This window comes from Eulemur rufifrons, chromosome 8 (genome assembly GCF_041146395.1).
Source record: "Eulemur rufifrons isolate Redbay chromosome 8, OSU_ERuf_1, whole genome shotgun sequence".
Lineage (NCBI taxonomy): Eukaryota > Metazoa > Chordata > Mammalia > Primates > Lemuridae > Eulemur > Eulemur rufifrons.
This window is the reverse complement of record NC_090990.1, coordinates 23,116,609-23,135,957: the sequence shown is the minus strand read 5'-3', so window position 1 is coordinate 23,135,957 and position 19,349 is coordinate 23,116,609. Positions and strand designations below refer to the sequence as shown.

General features: G+C 49.7%; 1 protein-coding gene across 1 annotated transcript in view; it reads left to right on the top strand.

Moving 5' to 3' along the window:
* Positions 1-19,349, top strand: part of CSMD2 (CUB and Sushi multiple domains 2) — a 571,373-nt gene that overhangs the window by 425,861 nt on the left and 126,163 nt on the right. Inside the window, 2 exon segments of the mRNA XM_069477647.1 lie at positions 8,919-9,121; positions 14,497-14,688. Coding sequence (XP_069333748.1) covers positions 8,919-9,121; positions 14,497-14,688 — 395 coding nt within the window.

Here is a 19,349-nt window from a genome sequence, read left to right as displayed (position 1 = left end):
ACAGACGGGTAAACAGGCTCTGCAAGGCACCCCATTAGCTGTCACAGAATCAGTATTTGAACCCAGGTCTTTTACTCCACAGTCTGTGTTTTTTATTTAAAGAAAACATTTCTTCCAAAGTCAGAGACTCTGTCCCCCGCAGAGTCCCCGGCACATAACAGGGCAGGCTCTGTCGAACGACAGGCAGACTCAGAGCCCCCAGTTACAGGGTGATGATGAAGAGAAGGCACCTGGTCCAAGGTCACCCAGCACGTGAGCAGGACGCATAGGGCAACAGCCTAAGTCCAGGGCACCAGTCACCACCCTAGAACATTATGCGGCTTTATCCGCGACCTGAAGCCCAGTTTCATTCTTTCACTCTTGAAAATAACCGAAGAATCTTTTTTTTTTTTTTCTCTTTTGAATACCATCTGGTCCCAGGAGAGAAGAGCCTTTGATTTTGCTCTAGACACCAGTGCTGGCTTTCGGCTTTGGGCTGTCTTCTCCGTTTTTGCTCTTTGGATAGCATGATGCTTTAATTATTATTGTCTGCTATTATGATCATGGTTTAATTGTTGGTTTGCAGCTCGGGTAGCTTAGAGGGGGGTATTTGGTAAAATAAGTATTATTTTCCTATTGTCCTCTTCAGTGTCACTGAGGATAATTTAAGCTGCATTCTCATTTGGGGACAGGAGTGATTTCTGACCGCAGCAGCTGTTCGTTCACTTGCCATTGTCCCCTGATGTAAGGATCCGCCAGCAGGACTCGTATCCATGCAGGGTCCACTGTGCTCCTGCGCTGGTGACAGTTGATGGGGAGCATCCAACGCCCTTTTGTATTCTGGGGCCCGGTCAGCAGGCGAGTGAATCAACATGTCGAGATGCCATGGATTGCTTTCCTTCCCTCATTCTTGTGTGTCTTTCTATATGCAGTGGGTACAGAGGAACCGCCCATATGCAGGGAGGTGGGAATTATCCAAAAAATGCCCGATGTGTCCAAGTTCCCTTCAAACTAAGAGAACTGTGGACACTAATCGCAGAAGTGAGTTTTGCCTGTGGACAGCACTTAGAAGGGGTAGGGCCCTGCCGTGAGAACTGATGCCCTCCTAGCATCTTGGATGTAGGCTCTGGTAGGAAATGTCCTGTTGCTGAAGCTGAGTGTCATGAACCTTCCAGCAGCCTTTCCAGCAAAGCGTGGTGGAGTCTCGTTGGTGGGCTGGTGGGAAGAGGTGAGGGAACAAGGGCCAGGTGGGAGCTCCCTTAGCTGGGGACCTGCTCTTAGATGGTTGTGGTAGGAGGTGGGAATGGTCTAGAAACACTGTAAGGAAAAGGCATGTGGAGCTCTGACTTGAACAGGGACGTCTCCACAGCCCAGGGCGTCCCTGCAGTTGCAGCAGCCAGCTGTGAAGTCAGGGCCCAGCCCCAGCAGAGCACGCAGATCTCAGGGCAGCCCTGCGGGTACGGGAGAGAGAACCAGGGGCACAGCAGGGCCCAGGTACTGAGCCGGCCTCCTTCCTGGGGTTGGGCTACAGGTTATCCTGTGTGCCCAGGATGCAACCCAGGCAAACCAGAAACCAGACTTAGGACACTGAGGCCAAGACCCCTCCTTTAGTGGGCTCCTCCCTCACAGCCCTGCCCCAGCACCATGGAAACTGGCCTCAGTGGGACCACAGGGGCCACGCCTTCCTTGCTTCTCTGCAGCTCGGACGTTATTGCCAGGTCCTGGGCCATGGCTCCGGGTCTCACCCAGCTGCGTCCCATGCTTAGCCTCCTGCAGAGCTTGTCATTTCCTGGATGGCTGGTCTCTCTGTCCCACCCATGTCCTTGCACATCCTCTTTTCCCACATTCCCTTTTCTTCTCACACTCCACCTCTTACATCCATGCTCATCCTGTTCATCTTTCAGGACTCAGCTCAATCGCGACCTCCTCCAGGAGGCCTGGTGTCATCCCCTCAGCCCATGTGAGGGGCCTTCTCGGTCCCTTTACATATGGTGTGTGGTACACATATTTGGGACAGAAGGATGCCATATTCTTATTTGCATCACAGTGCCTGGTGTGCTCTCCTCATCTAGGGCCTACCGTTTGTTGACTGAATGTGTGACTGTCAGCACCAGTGTAGGCCCAGAGAACCTACAGGGCTGCATTTAGAGAGTGTGAGATGGTGGATGCACTATCCCCAATTTCTCCTGGGTTTAGATTCAGCAGCTGGCTGTGTCCCAGGGTCTGTGTGGCTAGATCCCATCTCTTTGGTAGTGACAGAGCAAGATACAGTTATAATATCCAAGGGCCAGTGTCCTCCTTCATACATAGGATTTGTTTCAGTTGCCTCTTCCAGAGTGGCACATGCTTGGCAAGGACAGTGGGTGAGTTTGGCTGAACTATGGGGGTCCCTGAAAGCTGGTGACCCACTCATCCCTTCATCAGGTCAATCCAATGACATTCAACAAGTGCTTCCTGCGGGCCAGGCCTGGTGCGAGTTCCAGAGGTCTAGAGGTGAAGAGGACATGGCACAGCCGGGAGGGAACTCAGCAAGGCAGGTGGGGCGGTGGATGATGCCGATCCAGCAGGAGCAGAGAGGGGGAGCGTCTCAGCAGGCTGGGGCGTGGGGAGGACATGGAGAGGCCTGTGGAAAAGCCCCTCGCCAGCTGTGGGGTGTCCTCTAGGAGTCAGAGGGTATATTGGTCTACTGGGGCTGCCGTAGCAAACCACATGGCTTAAAACAACAGAAATTTGTTTTTTCAGTTTTAGAGGCTAGATGTCCCAAATTAAGGTGTCACTAGAGTCCTGCTCGCTCTGAGGACTCTGGAGAAGAATCTGTTTCATGTCTCTCTCAGTGGTGGCTTCAGTGATGGCCAGCAGTCCTTGGCACTCCTCGGACTGTAGACACGTCACTCCATTCTCTGCCCCATCTTCACAGGACCTTCGTCCTTGTGTCTTCTCTGTGTCTCTGCACCCAAATCTCCCTCTCTTTTCTTTTATTAAGATATCACTCATTGGATTTAGGGCCTGCCCTGATCCAGTATGACCTCATTGTCAGACTTGATTACACCTGGTCTTGTCTCCAAACAAGGTTACATTCACAGGTACCAGGGGTTAGGACTTGAGCATATCTTTTTGGGGGACACAATTCAACCCCAAACAGGTGATATGGGGGGCATAGGCAGGGGTCCCTTCCAGGCAGAGGGGAGGCCCCGCAGCAAGAGAATAAGAAGTGAGTGGAGAGTGAGGAGAATGGGGGAAGGAAACCGAGGCTGTTCATAAGAGCCATGGTGTGTCCCCCTGGGAATCTGACTTCCTCCCCTGGGGACAGAGGAGTGGCTCAGGAAGACGCCCCTGGCCCTGGTGGGAGAGGTGGATTGGGAGCAGGGGAAGGAGGCTGGACCCAGGAGGGCCAGTTACTCTTTTCATGCCTCTGTGCACGCTGTTGCCTCACTGGCCATCCCCTTCCTCTCCCTCAATGTCCTCATGCTTTGCTTTGCTTTCTTCAAAACTGCTGCAAGGACACCTCCTCCTTGAAGCTCTCCTTGCCTCTCTGAATTAAAAGAAGCCGGTATAAAGGAAAGGCTTTTGGTACCAGACAGACATGGGTCCAATACTGGCTCTGACCCTTACTAGCAGTTTCACCCCCTCCAATTGCCTCTGTTAATCCCTTGGAACTCCAGCTCCCCCGTAGCAAAATGGTGAAAACAGGCTCTGAACTACAGGGCTTTATGAAGCTATTAGGCACTATACATAAAGTGGTTGGCACATACGAGATTTTCTACCAATGATCAGCCGTCTTTTTTCTCCAGGTATTTCGATGGCACTTTGTTTATCCACTCTTTAGCACCTAGCGCACATATTATTATCTTTTGTGTATCTTCTTCAGTAAGCAGCAGCATCCTTCAGGGCAGACACAGAGCCTCACGCGTTTCCGCGGCTCTCAGTACAGAGCCTGACACACAGCACGCTTCCTCCCTCCTCCCTGGAGACGGCCTATTCTGTGTCCGCGGCCCAAAGAAACAAACACACGCAGACAAGCAAGGCCGCCATGCGAGGGAAGACCTTTCCACCTCTTCCTTCGCTTCGGCACCTCCCCACTGGGGACACAGTGGGGACGGGGCTGCAAACTGTTTTCAGTATATCAAAAGCCAAAAAAAAAAAAAAAAAACACACGATATTCACCAGCAGGGGAGCTGCTCCGACAAACCCAAATGTCTGCTTTGGCCCGGAATTATCTCTATCAATCAGAACCTCTAGTTAGCATGTATAGACTTTGATTTCTAAAAGATGAGAAAAGTATTCCGTAAGAGTCTTAATAAATACGGTCGGTTTGGCAAAACTGAGTCTTCACGGGCTGCCATCAGGGGTTTATGGTAAAAGCGGTCACTAGCCCGCTGGAGCAGCCCCCTCGCTAATGCCCTGTGTCCGCCCGCTCTTACCCTTGCCAGCCTGTTCTCGCCCGGGCAGCAGGGGCGATCTTAAAATGAAAATCGGACTCTGTCAGATCTCCACTTAAAATCTTTCAATGACTTCCCTCGGCTCGTAGGGTCAAATCCAGACTTCCTAGCGGCAGCCCTGGCTCTGCCTGCCTCCCTGGGCCCGGCTACCGCCTCCGTGGCTTTCCTGGTGTTCATGTGCCCTGGGCTGGCTCCCTCTCGGGCCTTTGCACTTGCTGCCCTTTATGCACGGAAAGCTCCCCCCGGACCTCCCATCCCACCTGCTCTCCACGTGGCCGCCTGTCTTTGAGCCTGTCGTCTTGCTTAAATGCTGCCTCTTCAGACAGGTCTTCTGAACCTCCCCGGCCGCTCCGTATAAAGTGGGTGCTCTGCCTCAGCACTCGGCCATTTCCTTCCCTGCGTTTGCCACCACTGATAATCGTTCAGTGGGTTTGTGTCTGTGGCAGTATCACCCATCTCCCGAAGCTCCTAGAAGATGGCACCCTGTTTGTCATCGTCACTGTTATGTCCCAGCACCCGGCACAGAGGAGGGGTTTAAATAAATGGACGCATAAGAGGTTTGGGACTCGAGTCTCCTTCCTCTTGGCTGCCACGTTGTGCTGTTTCTGCACAAGGACCCGGCTCGCCCTGCCCTCCCCTACACTCCTCTGCACAACACCAACGCCAGGCCTTTGACTCTATCAGATCAGCTAAGCCGAACGCAATGAACTGGCATTTTTAGTTCATGGTCTTGAATTCCAGGCCTTGAGCCTTTGTCTAATTCACATGTAAACTACTGGTTCTTGAGAGAGTCTCTCCTGCCCAGCCTGGCACAGCCACGGCCTCTTCCTCCTGGAGATGTGGGAGGCATCGGCAGGGGAAAGAGCAGAAAGAAGCGCTAAGGCCTGACCCGGGTTATTGTAATCTAATGGTCATTCTGGCTCACTCTCTAACCAGCCCTTGACTTTGGACAAGTTTCTTACCCTCTGGGAGCCTTAGTATTCTCATTTTCAAAGATGGGACTGGCTGATGCTACCTACAAAATAAAGATGTTTGCGTGGACCCAACGGGATAATGTGAAAGTGTCTTATACACAGTGGATGTCATACAAACGTGTTTTCTTTCATTTCTACTTGGTCTCCACATGCTCGTGTTTCTCAGCTTCCCGTCAGACTGGGATTTCAGTCATTCGTTCATTGATCCACTCATGCACTCATTCAGTCGTTTATCTCAGGGACCTCAGACGGCCTCTAACCTAGAAGAGGGTAAAGCCCTAACTCCCGTAGCTAATTCTGAGGTCCTCATTCTCTTCTCTCTCTCAGTTCAGCTCTATTCTCTGTGACATCCTGACACCCCCTGAACTCAAGGATGCAGCTGCCTTTCTTCCCAGACACCTTCACCTCCTCTCTATCCTGCGTCTTATATTACTAAATCCAGAGCAAACACATTCCTTTTCAAGCCAGCCAAACTTCAAGTCTCGTTTCCTCCCTCCTTCCTTCCCTGACGGGTGCGGCCCTTGCCAACCTCCCTTTTCTGAGAGCACACGCAGCACAGCACAGCTCGTACTTGGTCCGCTCTCATGGTGGCTCTGATTTCGTGGTACACGGAGCAACACCGAAAGCAGAGAAGGAAGGGGGCAGCTTGGCACAGCAGGGAGTGTGCGTGTTTGCTCTCTGCCTGGGGAGCTCCTCCTCCTGCTTTTCCATCGAGTGTGGGGCCCAAGCCTCACACGGCTCTTGGTGTCGAGGAATCCCCACCTCTATCTATGAAAGGCTCTACCTAGAGAATCCAAGACATTCACTTGGATCCTGTTTGTAATAATAGGTGATTGAAAATGAGGAACACACACACGCACACATATTCAACAATACATAACTAGAAAGTGTAACTAAAAATTAATCTTGCCCACAAAAACCATAAACTTATAGACTTCCAAAGAATGAATGATATCCACAATGTTCCTGGCTGGGGAAAATTAGCAACATAAAGACATCAATTCCCCCAAATTAATCAATAAATGTGTGCAATTCCAATTAAAATCTCAATCAGATTTTTTTTTTTTCTTTTTGGAACTTGGTAACCGTAAAATTCATCTGTAAGAGTAAATTTGGGAAATTAGCTAAGAAATTTTGGGGGAAAAGCATGAAAGTGTGCTTGTCCTGTAAGAATATTAAAATTTGAGACTATTACCTTAGTAAGCTGAGTAGCTGTGTTCCTGGTACCTCAAGTAGAGTCCAGGGGTAAATGAGGAAGCACTGGACCCAAAATGAGAGTTTAGAAACAGACCCAGGGCCAGGAGGACATTTGACCCAGTGGGGAGAATCTGGATTATTTAGTCACGAGAGTGTCTTCGTTTCACAGGTTTCACACGCACCACCCATGGTGTCAGGCTCATCCGAGGCACTGGAGCTACAACAGTGGTGTCACGAATGGTCCCACGTTCAGGAAGGTTATGTTCTAGTTAGGGAGAGGGGGAGTAAACCAATAGGTAAACTAAGTATAGACTGATAAATGGCAAGGAGGAAGTAAACAGATGTTTTGATAGACAAAATATGGAAGAGGCTACTTTAGATCGGTGTGGGACAATTGAGTGTCCATTTGGGAAAATAATGAACTTAGCAACCTCAAAAAATGAAACAATACAAGTTCTGGGAAAATTAATTAAAGTTTTGTGTTTTTAATCATTTTGGGGGTGAAGGTTTGCCCAAGCATAATGTGACATCTGGTATCCTTAAAGGAAAAGATTAATATGTATGATTACACAAAATGAATGATTTTTATACCAAAATAGACACCATTGCAAAAATCAAAGGGAAAAGTGTCACCAGACACTAGGAGAAAATATTAGCAACAAATACGTTACATAAAAGAGAAATCAAAATATATAAAGATAAATAAAAGTAATAATGCATAACCAAATAGAATTTTAAAAGACCAATAACCCAATTAACATGGATGAAGGATATACAGAGACACATGCCCAATAAATTTGTGTGAAGATACCCAACTTTACTAAGTTATCTAAACTCAAAACACCAGTGAGATTCCATTTTGGTGTAGCAGATGGGGGAATATTTTACTATAGAATATATTTATAACATCACGCTATCTGACATTGGTGAGGTGAAGTTTAGAGAGAATAGTAATATTAATATTGTTTAGTGGGAACATAAATTGATACAATCATATTTTAGAGCATAATTTAGCAGTATTCATTTAATAATTTTTAAACAGATACCCTTTGCCCCCCCAAAAAATTTATTCCTACAAGTCAACTGAAACATTAACAGAAATGTGCGAAGCTACGCAAGGATGAAAATGTTCCTTGTAGTTTTATGTGAAATAGTGAAATATGACAATGTCCATTTCTACAGAAAAAAATGAAGGAGATATATATGTCCACAATATAGTATTAAGTGAAGAAAGAAAGCTACATAAAACTATGTAAAATATAGTCTCATTTGGAGGGAACACTCTATATTTGTGAATATATATATGGTTTTGTGAAAGAGAGACTTTTTAAAATTCAGTACATCTGTACATTGTTCGCCTTTTCCTGCCTTGAGCATGTCTTATTTTTAAAATTTAAGGAGCTATTTTTAAAAAGAGATGGTGATAGATGGATTGGATCCTAGAACAGAAAAAAGACATCAGTGGAAAAACTGGTGAAACCAAAATACAGTCTGGAGTTTGGTCCCCAGTAGTACGCCGACATTGGCTTCTTAGCTGTGACAAACGTACCGTGGAAATGTAAGACGTTAGCAGTGGAAGAAATGGTGATGGGTCTGTGGGAATGCTCTGTATTATCTTTGCAACTTTTCTGTAAATTGAAATTATTCCACGTTACGAAAACTGATTAACAGAGAGAGTCGCGCAGGCTGTTAGCCAAGGCATCTTTGGCTGCCAGAACCTTTGGTCCCAGAAGAATTCAGGCTACTGTTGAGCTGCCTGGCTCTGAGAGCTCTGTCTGTGGCCTGCAGGCGCCCACACGTGGAGACCCCTGCCTGGCCTCCTGGGGTGGGCAGGGATTATCTAAGGGTTTCCCTCTATGGGAAACCGAGGTACAGTCTCACCGCAGCCTTCACTGTGGCTGGGCCAGTTTCTCAGAGACCCCACAGATCTCCCTGCCCTCCAGCCCCAGTGGTTTTTTTAGCTTATTTCCTTTGTCCAAACCAGGTCCTGGCTTCTCGGCCTCCCCCTCCCAATCCATAATGGAGGGATATGGGCTCAGGAGTGAGGCCTGGGGCTGCGTAGGGTGGAGGAGAGGGTTACAGTCTGACAGTGGCCACATAGAGTTCATAGTAATAAACAACATGCACAAAGCCCATATCCCCTCGCCCTTGTCCCCATTGCTAGTGGCCCTGGTGGGAGGAGCTGGCCGGCTGAGACCCTGAGGAAGCTGCCAGGCACCGCCGTCTCTTGCTTTCTGTGAGGCTTCACAGGGCGAGGGCCTCCCCTGACAGGAAGCCCCCGGAAAGCAGCGGCTGAGCCCGGTGTGACCGCTGCCTCTTCTCCGTGCAGGCTCCACTTCCTGGTGTTCGACACGGAGGAGGTCCACGACGTGCTGCGCATCTGGGACGGGCCCGTGGAGAGCGGGGTCCTGCTGAAGGAGCTGAGCGGCCCGGCCCTGCCGAAGGACCTGCACAGTACCTTCAACTCGGTCGTTCTGCAGTTCAGCACTGACTTCTTCACCAGCAAGCAGGGCTTTGCCATTCAGTTCTCAGGTCTGTGCACGCCCCCTCCAGCCCCTCTCCATGTGTCGTGCCGCACCACACCCACCTCCTTCTGGTCCCTCCTTTCCTCCATGTCTCCATCCATGTAAAGATACTTATGGAGCACCTATGTGCCTGGTACCTGGTTAGCGCTTGCTTGTTCGGATATCTGTGCTGAGCCCACTGTGGTGGGGCGGACAGGCAGGTTAACAGACACCTACGTGCAAATTGATAAGTGTCCAGGTGGAGACATATGGGCTGTAATGGTCCCCTTAGAGCATTGAGTAAGACATTCTAGGAAAGATAATGTCCAAGCTCAGACCTGAAGGATGCGTAGAAGTTACTCAAGACAAAGAAAGTGTTTAGGCTGGATATGGCGGCTCATGCCTGTGAGCACTCTGGGAGGCCGAGGCAGGCGGATTGCCTGAGCTCAGGAGTTTAAGACCAGCCCGGAGCAAGAGTGAGACCCCATCTCTACTAAAAATAGAAACATTAGCCAGGCATCGTGGTGCGCCCCCATAGCCCCAGCTACTCGGGAGGCTGAGGCAGGAGGATCGCTTGAGCCCAGGAGTTTGAGGTTGCTGTGAGCTATGATGATGCCGCTGCACTCTACCCGGGGCGACAGAGTGAGACTCTGCCTCAAAAAAAACAAAAAAAAGTGTTTCACAGAGGGAATAGTGATCTATGACACAGAAAGGTGCCACTGAGTTGGACTTTGGAGGGTTTGTGCAGCCCTATTAAGTGGAAAAGAGAGAAAAGGGCATCCTAGGTACAAAGAACACATGAACAAGTGCAGAAGCAGGAATGTGGGTTCCAGAAGGGCAGGGTTGTCCCTTGTGGCTGAGACACGGGGAGCGTGGAGGGATACGGGCGATGCCAATGGCCAGTGTTTGGGACACGGTTGTGAAAGAGCTGATACGACGTGCAGCACACTTGGGTTCTTAGTTTGGTGCAGGTCTCAGTAAGGACTGGAAGCCACACCTGAGTGATCTAAATTCAAGTAATTATGCGCTGCAATAGCCGCTTGTGGAGGAGCGTGACAAGGAGCTGCCCAGAGTGGGCACTGCTCACGCGTCCCGTTCCTGGGCTTTGATAACGTATGTGACTGGTCCTCCTCTCCCGGGCCGGCATCGTCTCATCTCCTCTGAAGTGAGTCTCCCTTTACTCCTCTCCCTGAGCAGGTGCCTCCGCCTCGGTCTCTGCTTGTGTTTAGGATACAGCAGCTGTCTTCATTACCATCTCCTTACTCCACTGTGGGGGGAGTTTCCATGGTGATTCCAGAGCAAGTCTGTGTGGCACCTGTGCCATGGCTTTGCCCCAACCCTCCCTCCCGGTTGGCGTAGCAACGAAGGGTGGCTGGGCCGTGTCCCTGGCACTGCTGCGACTGTGACAGGGTTGCAGATCCCGCTTCTAGCTCTTTTATGCATCTGTCTTCTCCGTGGAGACGAGCATTTAGCAGCATGGGGAGCAGATGAGGGTCTCCGGGATCACATGTGTTTATACTTATTAACTTGTCCATTTAACACTCGTTCAAGCTTCCAGCCTAGCATTTCCACTCTATTCCCAGGAGTTCCATGGAATATTAATTGGTATGGCAGGAAAAAGAAGTTTGCATGATCAAGTAGTGTCGGGAAGGAGCTCAGCTTGAGCAGACCTAGAGCAACTGTCTGTAGTGTGGGACTCTGAGAACATGTGCTGTGCTGATGCATGTAAACTCACAAGGTGTCTGGTAGGTCACAATTTCCAAACATATGTGATCACGGGTGACTTTTTTCGAGGCCATCTCAAGAGACCAGCATGTCCTGGAGCAAACTTTGGAAATTGCTGGGATAAGCGCTGGAAGGGTCTCCCAGCAGTGAGGAGGGTAGAATACTGAAGAGACTGCTCGGTCCACTCTCTGGGGAAAGGCGTGTTATGAATAATTAAGGCCAGAAATACATTTTCTCCAACTGAGGATATGGCTTTAAGGCAAAAAAAGCCCATAATTGTACTGACAAACTCCCCCGCAGGTTTGCATTGTCTGACCTCCGCTGCGTCCTGAGTGTAGCCACGTGGGACAGAGTCTCTGGGCGCTGTCCTGCGCTGTGCTCAGGCTGCCTTCTCATGCACTGCCCAGCTCTTAGAAGTCCTCTTCATCCTTCAAAGTCCATCTCAGATGCCACTGCGTCCTGATCTCCCCATTCAGAATATATTGCTGTAGCCCATGGCACCCCGGCACTTCACTTCCGTGTCTTCAGCACGTTGTCAAAACCAGGCATTCCGCCTTGTCTTGACGCCAGCCACCTACTTGCCATCCCACCCAAAGCTCTTAGAGGGTTAGGGCTATGCCACATCTCCCGGACTCTGCTATAGTGTATGTATGCAGCAGGTGCTCACTCATTGCTTAGTGAACAAATGGGTACATGTAGCGATGAACACATGAATGGGTGGTTTTCTCTTACATGAGGGTTTCCTCGGGCAAGCTGCCCTGAGCATTGCCCAGGCCCATGCAGAGTGGTGTGGTCAAAGCTACCTAGCCAGGGCTCCAGAAAGGCCGTGGCAGCCTGGCCCAGTGTTCTGGGCATAACCGAGGCTTGGGAAAGGTCACCTTCCCTGCTGCTGTCATCAGTTAGCAAATACCAGGACCACTCTAGGGAAGAGAGAATGGCTCACCCCATGTTAACTTTCCGGTGTGTGTTTGACAGGGGATTGTACAGAAATGCCAGGGACGATTAGTGCAGGCTTGGCTTTATTAAGTAAACATGACTGTGTAACATCTAACATCCTGTCTGCACCACGTGGATCCAGCCTTTCCCCGGTGTTTTGCCAAGCAGCTCAAATTCAGGAGCATTAAAGAGAGAAAGTGAGAACAAAAAAAAAGGTGAGCGGGAAACATAATCCCAGCCATCTATTGAGTGGGCGCCACACTAAGCTCGCCACGACATCGGCTCTTATAATTTTCACAAAAACCATAAGGCATGGGCACCATTACTAATCCGTGTTGCAGATGTGGGCTCCAAAGTTTCTCATACAAGGTCATGGAGTTAATAAGTCACAGAGCCTGCATAAAAACTCATGCGTCTGGTTCCCAAACCCAGGCTCTTCTCTTCATCAGTGTACTCTATCGCCTCCCGTATAGTCTTCCCAAGTATGGTCAGAGCAGTGAGATATTTTATTCTAGGGAATCATTTACATGTGTACAGTGTACTGTAAAGCTAGAGCTGAGAGCTCAGTTTGTTTTTAATTGGGAAGGAAAAGGATTGATGCTTATTTGACTTTATAAATAAATTCAGTAAGTGTCAGACAGTGATGATTTGTTCATTCATTCATTTATTCAACAAATATTTACTGAGCACTATTGTGTGTGCTGAGTTCCATCCCAAGCCCCGGGGATACAGTTGGGAGCAATACAGCCAAAGACTCTGTTCTCATAGGGACACACAAGTGATATACAACAAAGAGACAAACAAACAAATTAGCAAGATTATTACAGATTTTGCTGTGAAAGGAACAAAATAGGATAATAAGATAACATTGATGGAAGGGGATTAAAGGATAAGCCCAGAAGAAGGTGATCAGAGTCCTGTCTGAGGAGGTGACAATGGAACTGAAAACTGAATGACAAGATGGAGTTGATGTAAGATGATCTGCAGCAAGCTCATTCTAGGCAGAAGGACTGGCATGTGCAAAGGCCCTGCGGGCAGGAAGGGAAGGGGGAACTGAGTGTGTTGTGTTGGAAGATTTTACAAATGTGACTGGAGTATAGTGATAGCAGATTGTTGATGTTGTTAATGATTAAAGCTGGAGAAAAGCACAGGATAGGTTTTTAAATGTAATGTCAAAAGAGGGGAGCTTAAGATAGGGTACCGTATACCAGGTTTGGCAGACATTTTCTGTAAAAGACTAGATGGTAAATATTTCAGGCTTTGTGGGCCATACGGTCTCTGTCATAACAGCTCAACTCTCATCATAGCATGAAAGCTATGATAATGTATAAACAAATGAGTGTGCCTGTGTTCCAATAAAACTTTATTTACAAGGACAAGCATGGGGCCAGACTCAGCTGTGGGCCATAGTTTGCCATATACTGCCAAATACTGCTGTTATTAAGTATAAGGTATTAAATACTGTGTCCAGACTCACACACAATCCTAGATGCTATAATTAGTGACATCAGTGTGTACAGTTGCCCAAGACTGGTGCTTCTCAAACTTTTCCACTGAAGTCCTCCTAATAGCAGAAGAGAATGGGTGCATAACCCCAGGAGGTCTGGGCGGTGTAGCAAGCACAAAATCCCTCTGAGGCTTCATGTTTTTGCTTAGAAACTAATGTGAATTTTGCATTCTACTCCAAAATAAATTCTTTTGTTTTCGTGTAAAAGTAACTTTTCCTGAAATTTCTGAGGAAACTGACACTCTAAGCAAATAAGCATTATTTATCCTGTAGCTTCCAGAACCTTCTGCCTCTGGTCTGCTGACCACAGTCTGCCTGTGGAGGCAGCCGGGGTTGTTGCAGCTGCCTCGGAATCCTTTGTCTGGACTTAACTCTTGCACCGTTTCCTGTGGTGTGTTTCCTCATGCTGCATTTTTTTCATTCATTTTCTCACTCATTCTTTTTTCATTTATTTCTTCCTCTTATCATGCATTTAGCATTTGCTTACAAAAAACCTGCTCTGTGTTAGACTAGGTTAGGTACTAGACAACAAACATCTCCCAAATTCCTGAGTATTTTGGATTTTTAATGCACCTCAGCTATTTATGTTTGTTTTGAACTCTGCTCTGCCACTTGCTACAAACGTCTGACTTTTCTTCAAACATGGTTTCAGCCTGATGGATCCTTGGTTGTTTGCCATTCCAAGAGAGAGCATGGTCATCGCCTGACTTCAGTAACTCCCTGCGACTTCACTACCACTGCCCAGCACTCAGGCAGGCCAGCTCTCTTTGCAAACCCTTCTGATCGAATACAGAAAGTTTAGGCTTAATTATCTTGTCTCTCCCTCATACTGATCACAGTTAGTTCCATTATGCAATTGCAATGTTTTGTCTATTTAACAATAGTAACTTATAGTCTTAGATCCAACAGAACTCAATTCTGTAATCATAACAGTGCAATCGTGCTTAACCCATAGTATCTCATGACAGGTGGATGACAGTCATGGTGAAGGTACTGGGAGAATGGTGATGGCAGTGACAGTGAGTGTGTGATCACACTGGTGGTGGAGGCAGTGACAATAACAGGAGTGAGAGTCATGGCAGTGTGGCCACAGCCAGTGCCGATGGTGCGGAGGTGATGGTGGTGGGTCAAGGCAGTGGCACTGGCAATGGGGGTCAGCAACGGTGATGAGCTGGAAGCTTCTTATCCAGCCAACCCTCAGGCAACTCCGCTCCCCCTTCTGTTTCTTGCCACAGTGTCCACAGCAACATCCTGCAATGACCCTGGGGTCCCGCAGAATGGGAGCCGGAGTGGTGACAGTTGGGAAGCCGGTGACTCGACGGTGTTCCAGTGTGACCCTGGCTACGCCCTGCAGGGAAGTGCAGAGATCAGCTGTGTGAAGATCGAGAACAGGTTCTTCTGGCAGCCCAGCCCGCCAACGTGCATCGGTACAACAGCTGCAGGGCGCACACTGCCCTCTGGGCCCACGGTTGTGTGCTCCGGCCCCCTCCACAGAAGGGGCGGCTGCGTCTTGAGCCTGGGGCCAGGAGAATTGGAACGGATGAAAGTTCCAGAAACCTAAAGTTTACCCTGCTCTGCCTGCATGTATGCCCACACTCACTCACTCCCCTTCACACACTCACACTCCGCACACACACACACACACACACACACGCTACAGATTCTTCACTTGCTAAAATGGTCCCAGAGATTGCCATGCCAGGCAAGTCTGTCCCTTTCTCTCTGGGACGATGGGTCACCTTGGTTAGTGAGGGTCAGCAGGCTCTGAAATGGTTCTCCACTACCTGAAGCACTAGCAGGACACCCACAGGGCCAGGATGCAAAGAAAAGAACCTCACTCTTCCCATTCTCAAGGAAATTAGTGGTTACCTGGGTTCTGGTTCTTTAGATCTAGCCTCAGTCTTAAAATCTCCCCATTTGACAGATGAAGAAACGGAGGCCCTGAGACTTGTCCAGAGTCATGTTGCTTGTGAGGGGTGGGGCCTGCATAATCCTGCCTTCTCGCTGCTTGAGACAGGGAGAGGGGGCCAGGAAAGAATGAGAGATAGAAACAAAAATGTCCAGGTGCTCATTTCCACATGGCTCTTTGCTCAGGTGAAATAACAAATGCATTTATCTCCTGTGTCAACGCTGGGTGTTAGAAGAGAGCCGACCGTCACTGGGCCCTTACTGTGTGCCTGCCCCATACTTACACTGGGCATTTACTTAGGTGACCTCATTTAACTTGCTCGGCCAGCTCTCTGAAATTAGCACCATTTCCTCATTTACAATTGAGAAAACTGAAACTTAGACAAATTTGGATATCTTGCCCCAAATCCCAGAGCTAGGGTATGGCAGAGCCAAGATTCACACCCACGCCAGCCTGAATGCAAAGCCTCTCATTTTCCTACCTCCCACGCCACCCCCCTGCTGGGGACGGGTGCCAGGGACTTCCTTCTGCGCTGGCCCGCACCCCTCTTCACGCAGGCGCGACGGGAGGCGCTGTCCAGGCGTCTGAGGACTGACTCTGGGACACTAACTCCTGTTCCTCAGGGAGAATTAGGGGTCACCTAGATATGTGGAGCAAGAGCGTGGTGAGCGTACAGGGACAGGAGGTTGACACCTGGGTCCCAGAACCAGCCCGGCCCTTAGCGATGTATTGTGCTGTGCAGGAAAGAGCATGGGATATTGAAGTAGACAGAGCCAGGTTTAGCTTCGCCCTCTGCCATTCCCGCGTTCAGTGGCCTTGGGAAAATCGCTTCAACTCTCTGAGCCTGAACTTCCTCATCTGTGAGGGTAAATGCTCTTCCCTTCTGTCATTGCGGGGGAGGATACACCTAACTTTCATCTCAAGAAACGCTAACTTCCCTCCCTCCTTCCTCCCTTCCCTTCTTTGTCTCCTTCCTGCGAGTTTTTGGACTCACTTCCCTTTCCTACGCCAGAACTCCATCTGGCCAAGGGAATTCTGAGCCCCCCCCAAATCCAGCATGCTGCACGGCTGCGATGCCTTAGATATTTTGCAGAAAAGCAGGTCCTGAGACAAGACTGTCCCAGGTGGAGAAGGAGGGTGCGCTGTGCTAGGCTGATGAGAGCAATAACTGTGCAGTAGGCAGGGCAGAGAGGTTAATTCAGCTTTCAGTGCCCATTCTTCTACGCTCGGCTTTGGGAAATGTTCCTCGGGCAACAAAATAAATGCCTTTGCCTCTTCTCTCAAACACACTGGAAATCCCAGTGACAAGCTTCTAATTTCCAGCTCCCTGGGCGTTCTGCCATGAGGGGTCTAGCTGGCCCTGATAACCCTTCATTATAGGGAGGAGACAAATATTTACCAAGTGTCTGCCCACGCTAGGCAGTGGGCTAGACAGTGAGCTACAGTCCCACAATTGAAATCACCACGTGGTCCGTTTAGAGCTCAGGATTGCAACCACCTGGATTCACATCTGGCTTCACCACAACAGTCTGTGTGGCCTTAAACATAGTACTTAACGTCCCTGTGCCTTAGTTTCCTCGCCAGTAAAATAGAGAAAATAGTAACACTCACCTTGTAGAGTTATTTTAAGGATTAAAAAAGAAAATATTGCAAAGCACTTAGAACCGTGCCTGGTTCATAGTCAACACTGTGCATGTTTAGAAGCCATTGTCATCATTCTTTTTTTATTTTTTAGCGAGGAAACGGAGGCTCAGAGAGGTGGATCACTTGCCCAAACGTGCACAGCCAGTGGGTGGCTTGTCCAAACTTGAACCCAGGACTGTGCGACTTTCAAATCAATGCCCTTTTCCCAACTGTCCGCCCTCAGCCCAGCCCGTCCACTCCTTGGCCGTGTGAAAGGATTAGCAGTGTGTGCCTGCTCCCGTCGGGGCAGCAAGATTTAGTAAGCTCAGCCGGACGCCTCAAGCAGTGCTGAGCAGCAGGAGCCCAGGAGTCCATCCAGGGCCCCGGGGCACAGCGGGCAGAGGGCAGTGCCGCTCATGCTGGGGTCCTGAGTGGGAAGCAGGTGCCTGGGGGCAGGAGCCACTGGGGAGAGAGCTGTGCCAGGACAGAGGCCTAGAACCCAAACAAGCTGAGGGCACTCAGAGGGTTGGCAGGAGAGTAACAGGGGCAGTTTCGGAAACACGCAGACTCCCCCTGTCTGTGGCAAACCTTCAGGAAGAAGCCCCGGAACTGGCAAAGGGAGGTGGAGCCTGGGAATCCCTGCCTAGGATGGAGGCCACGTGGTGCCCCCTTTGGAAGGGTCCCTGAAGGAGCTGGGACTTCTGACAGGACACAGGCTTTCTGCTCTCCCTGGCTACACAGACTCTGTTTCCAGGCTGGCCTGGGCAGGGTCACTGTCGGGGCTGGACACTGCAGTCTTGCTTTGCCAAGTTCAAGGTTCTAGCCCGATGGTACAGGCCCCTGGGCAATCCCACGTCTCTAGCCCTCTGCTCTCGAGAGGGTTCAGTGGAGGAGACGCCGGTGGGGCCCAAGCAGACCATCTTCCCAGCAGCTCTCCAGCCGGGGCTTCCCCCCTGCTGGCCGTCGGGGAGGAGTCTCCTCCACCCGACTACCGCTGACCGGAGCAGCAGAGAAGGGAGAACCTCGGACTTCAGAGCCAGACTGGTGTGGGTTTGAGTCCCAGAGTGACTCTGGGCAAGTTACGCAACCTCTCTGAGCCTCAGTTTTCTCCTTTGTAAATCAGGAAGAATAATTCAGCGCTCATGGAGTTGTTAATGAGACACAAATGAGATAATGTATCTAAAATGCCATTTGTCAGATCTGACACGTAGCAGGTGCCTACTTGAGTGTTTGTGGTGCTCACGATGGTACTTGGGATATATTTTCCCATGGAAGAAACACACTGCTCATGACCACTCGAGTTTTATGTTCAGCCACGTCCAGCTTTTATGTCCTGACCTGAAGGCCAGTCATTTTTTCGGGCTTATTAGGGGCCAACCCAGCCCTTTAAGCCTCGCCCAGAGGGAAAGCCATGGTGTGAGGCAATAAAGCTCTTCTCGGCGACGGGCAAGTGCTGCTGCTCTTAACCTTGGTGCTCAGATGTACCCTTTGGCTCCCACCCCCGTGTCCTCATCCTTGATTTTCTGGCCACCCTTTAAATGGCTCTCTGTGCTCCCTGTGGGCTCACCATTTGCCGACTCCGCTGCCAGCCTCGGATGGTGCCCTGTGGTTTCCAGACCGAGCTGTATTCACAGCCTAAGCCATCTTTTCCTGTTAGTGACTCCACACACTTGCCAGCTTCTACGCTGTCCAGTCCTCACGCCACAGTACGACAGCCTCAGCCATTTAGGGAGAGACCTGGCTCAGGATCTGGGGGTGCTGCCCAGGAGGTCCCTGGGGGGTGGTTGCTGTATGGCCTGGCCACCTCCTCCCTCCCCACCTGCTTGAAAGGCCTGTCACCTCGGGGGAGGGCACCCACTGTGGACTCATTGGGGATTTGTCACGTCTCTGTACAACTGAGGTACACCACACTCTTGGGCAAGGCTTGTGGAAAGTTGGAAGGTGTCTGCAGCCCAAGCAGATGCCAAGAGCACTGGCAGTGTAGGAGAGCAGCTGCGCTTGGCAGGTGAGCACGAGCGTGTTTTCCACTCCTCCTGACATGGAGTGCGCTGGAGCTTGCCGTAAATACCCACCAAGCTCACCTGGAAACTGGAGTGAGGACGTGGAAGGAGACCACATATTTCATATGTCTGAAGACAGTGATATCTGTGCATATTGACTATTTACTCTATACCAAACGCTTTAGCAGACATCTCCAATAATCTTTACAGCCACCCCACAAAGAAGACATATCTGTTTTTACAATAGAGGAAGGACACTGAGGTCCAGAGAGGTTAGGTAAATTCCCTAAGATCACACAGCCAGATATATTTTGTAATCATTTATTGAGGTGAAATGCACATAACATAAAATTACCTATTTTTAAATGAACAGTTCAGTGGGACATTCAAAATGTCGTGCAACCACTGTGGCTATCTCCAAAACATGCCCATCGCTCCCAAGTAACACTCCATCATTCCACACTCCCCTCGGCCCCTGGAGCCAGGCTTTAACTTTGGCCTGTCAGACTCAACCCCGCTACCGTGCCTTACCTCACGGTAGGTGGCCAGCGTGACG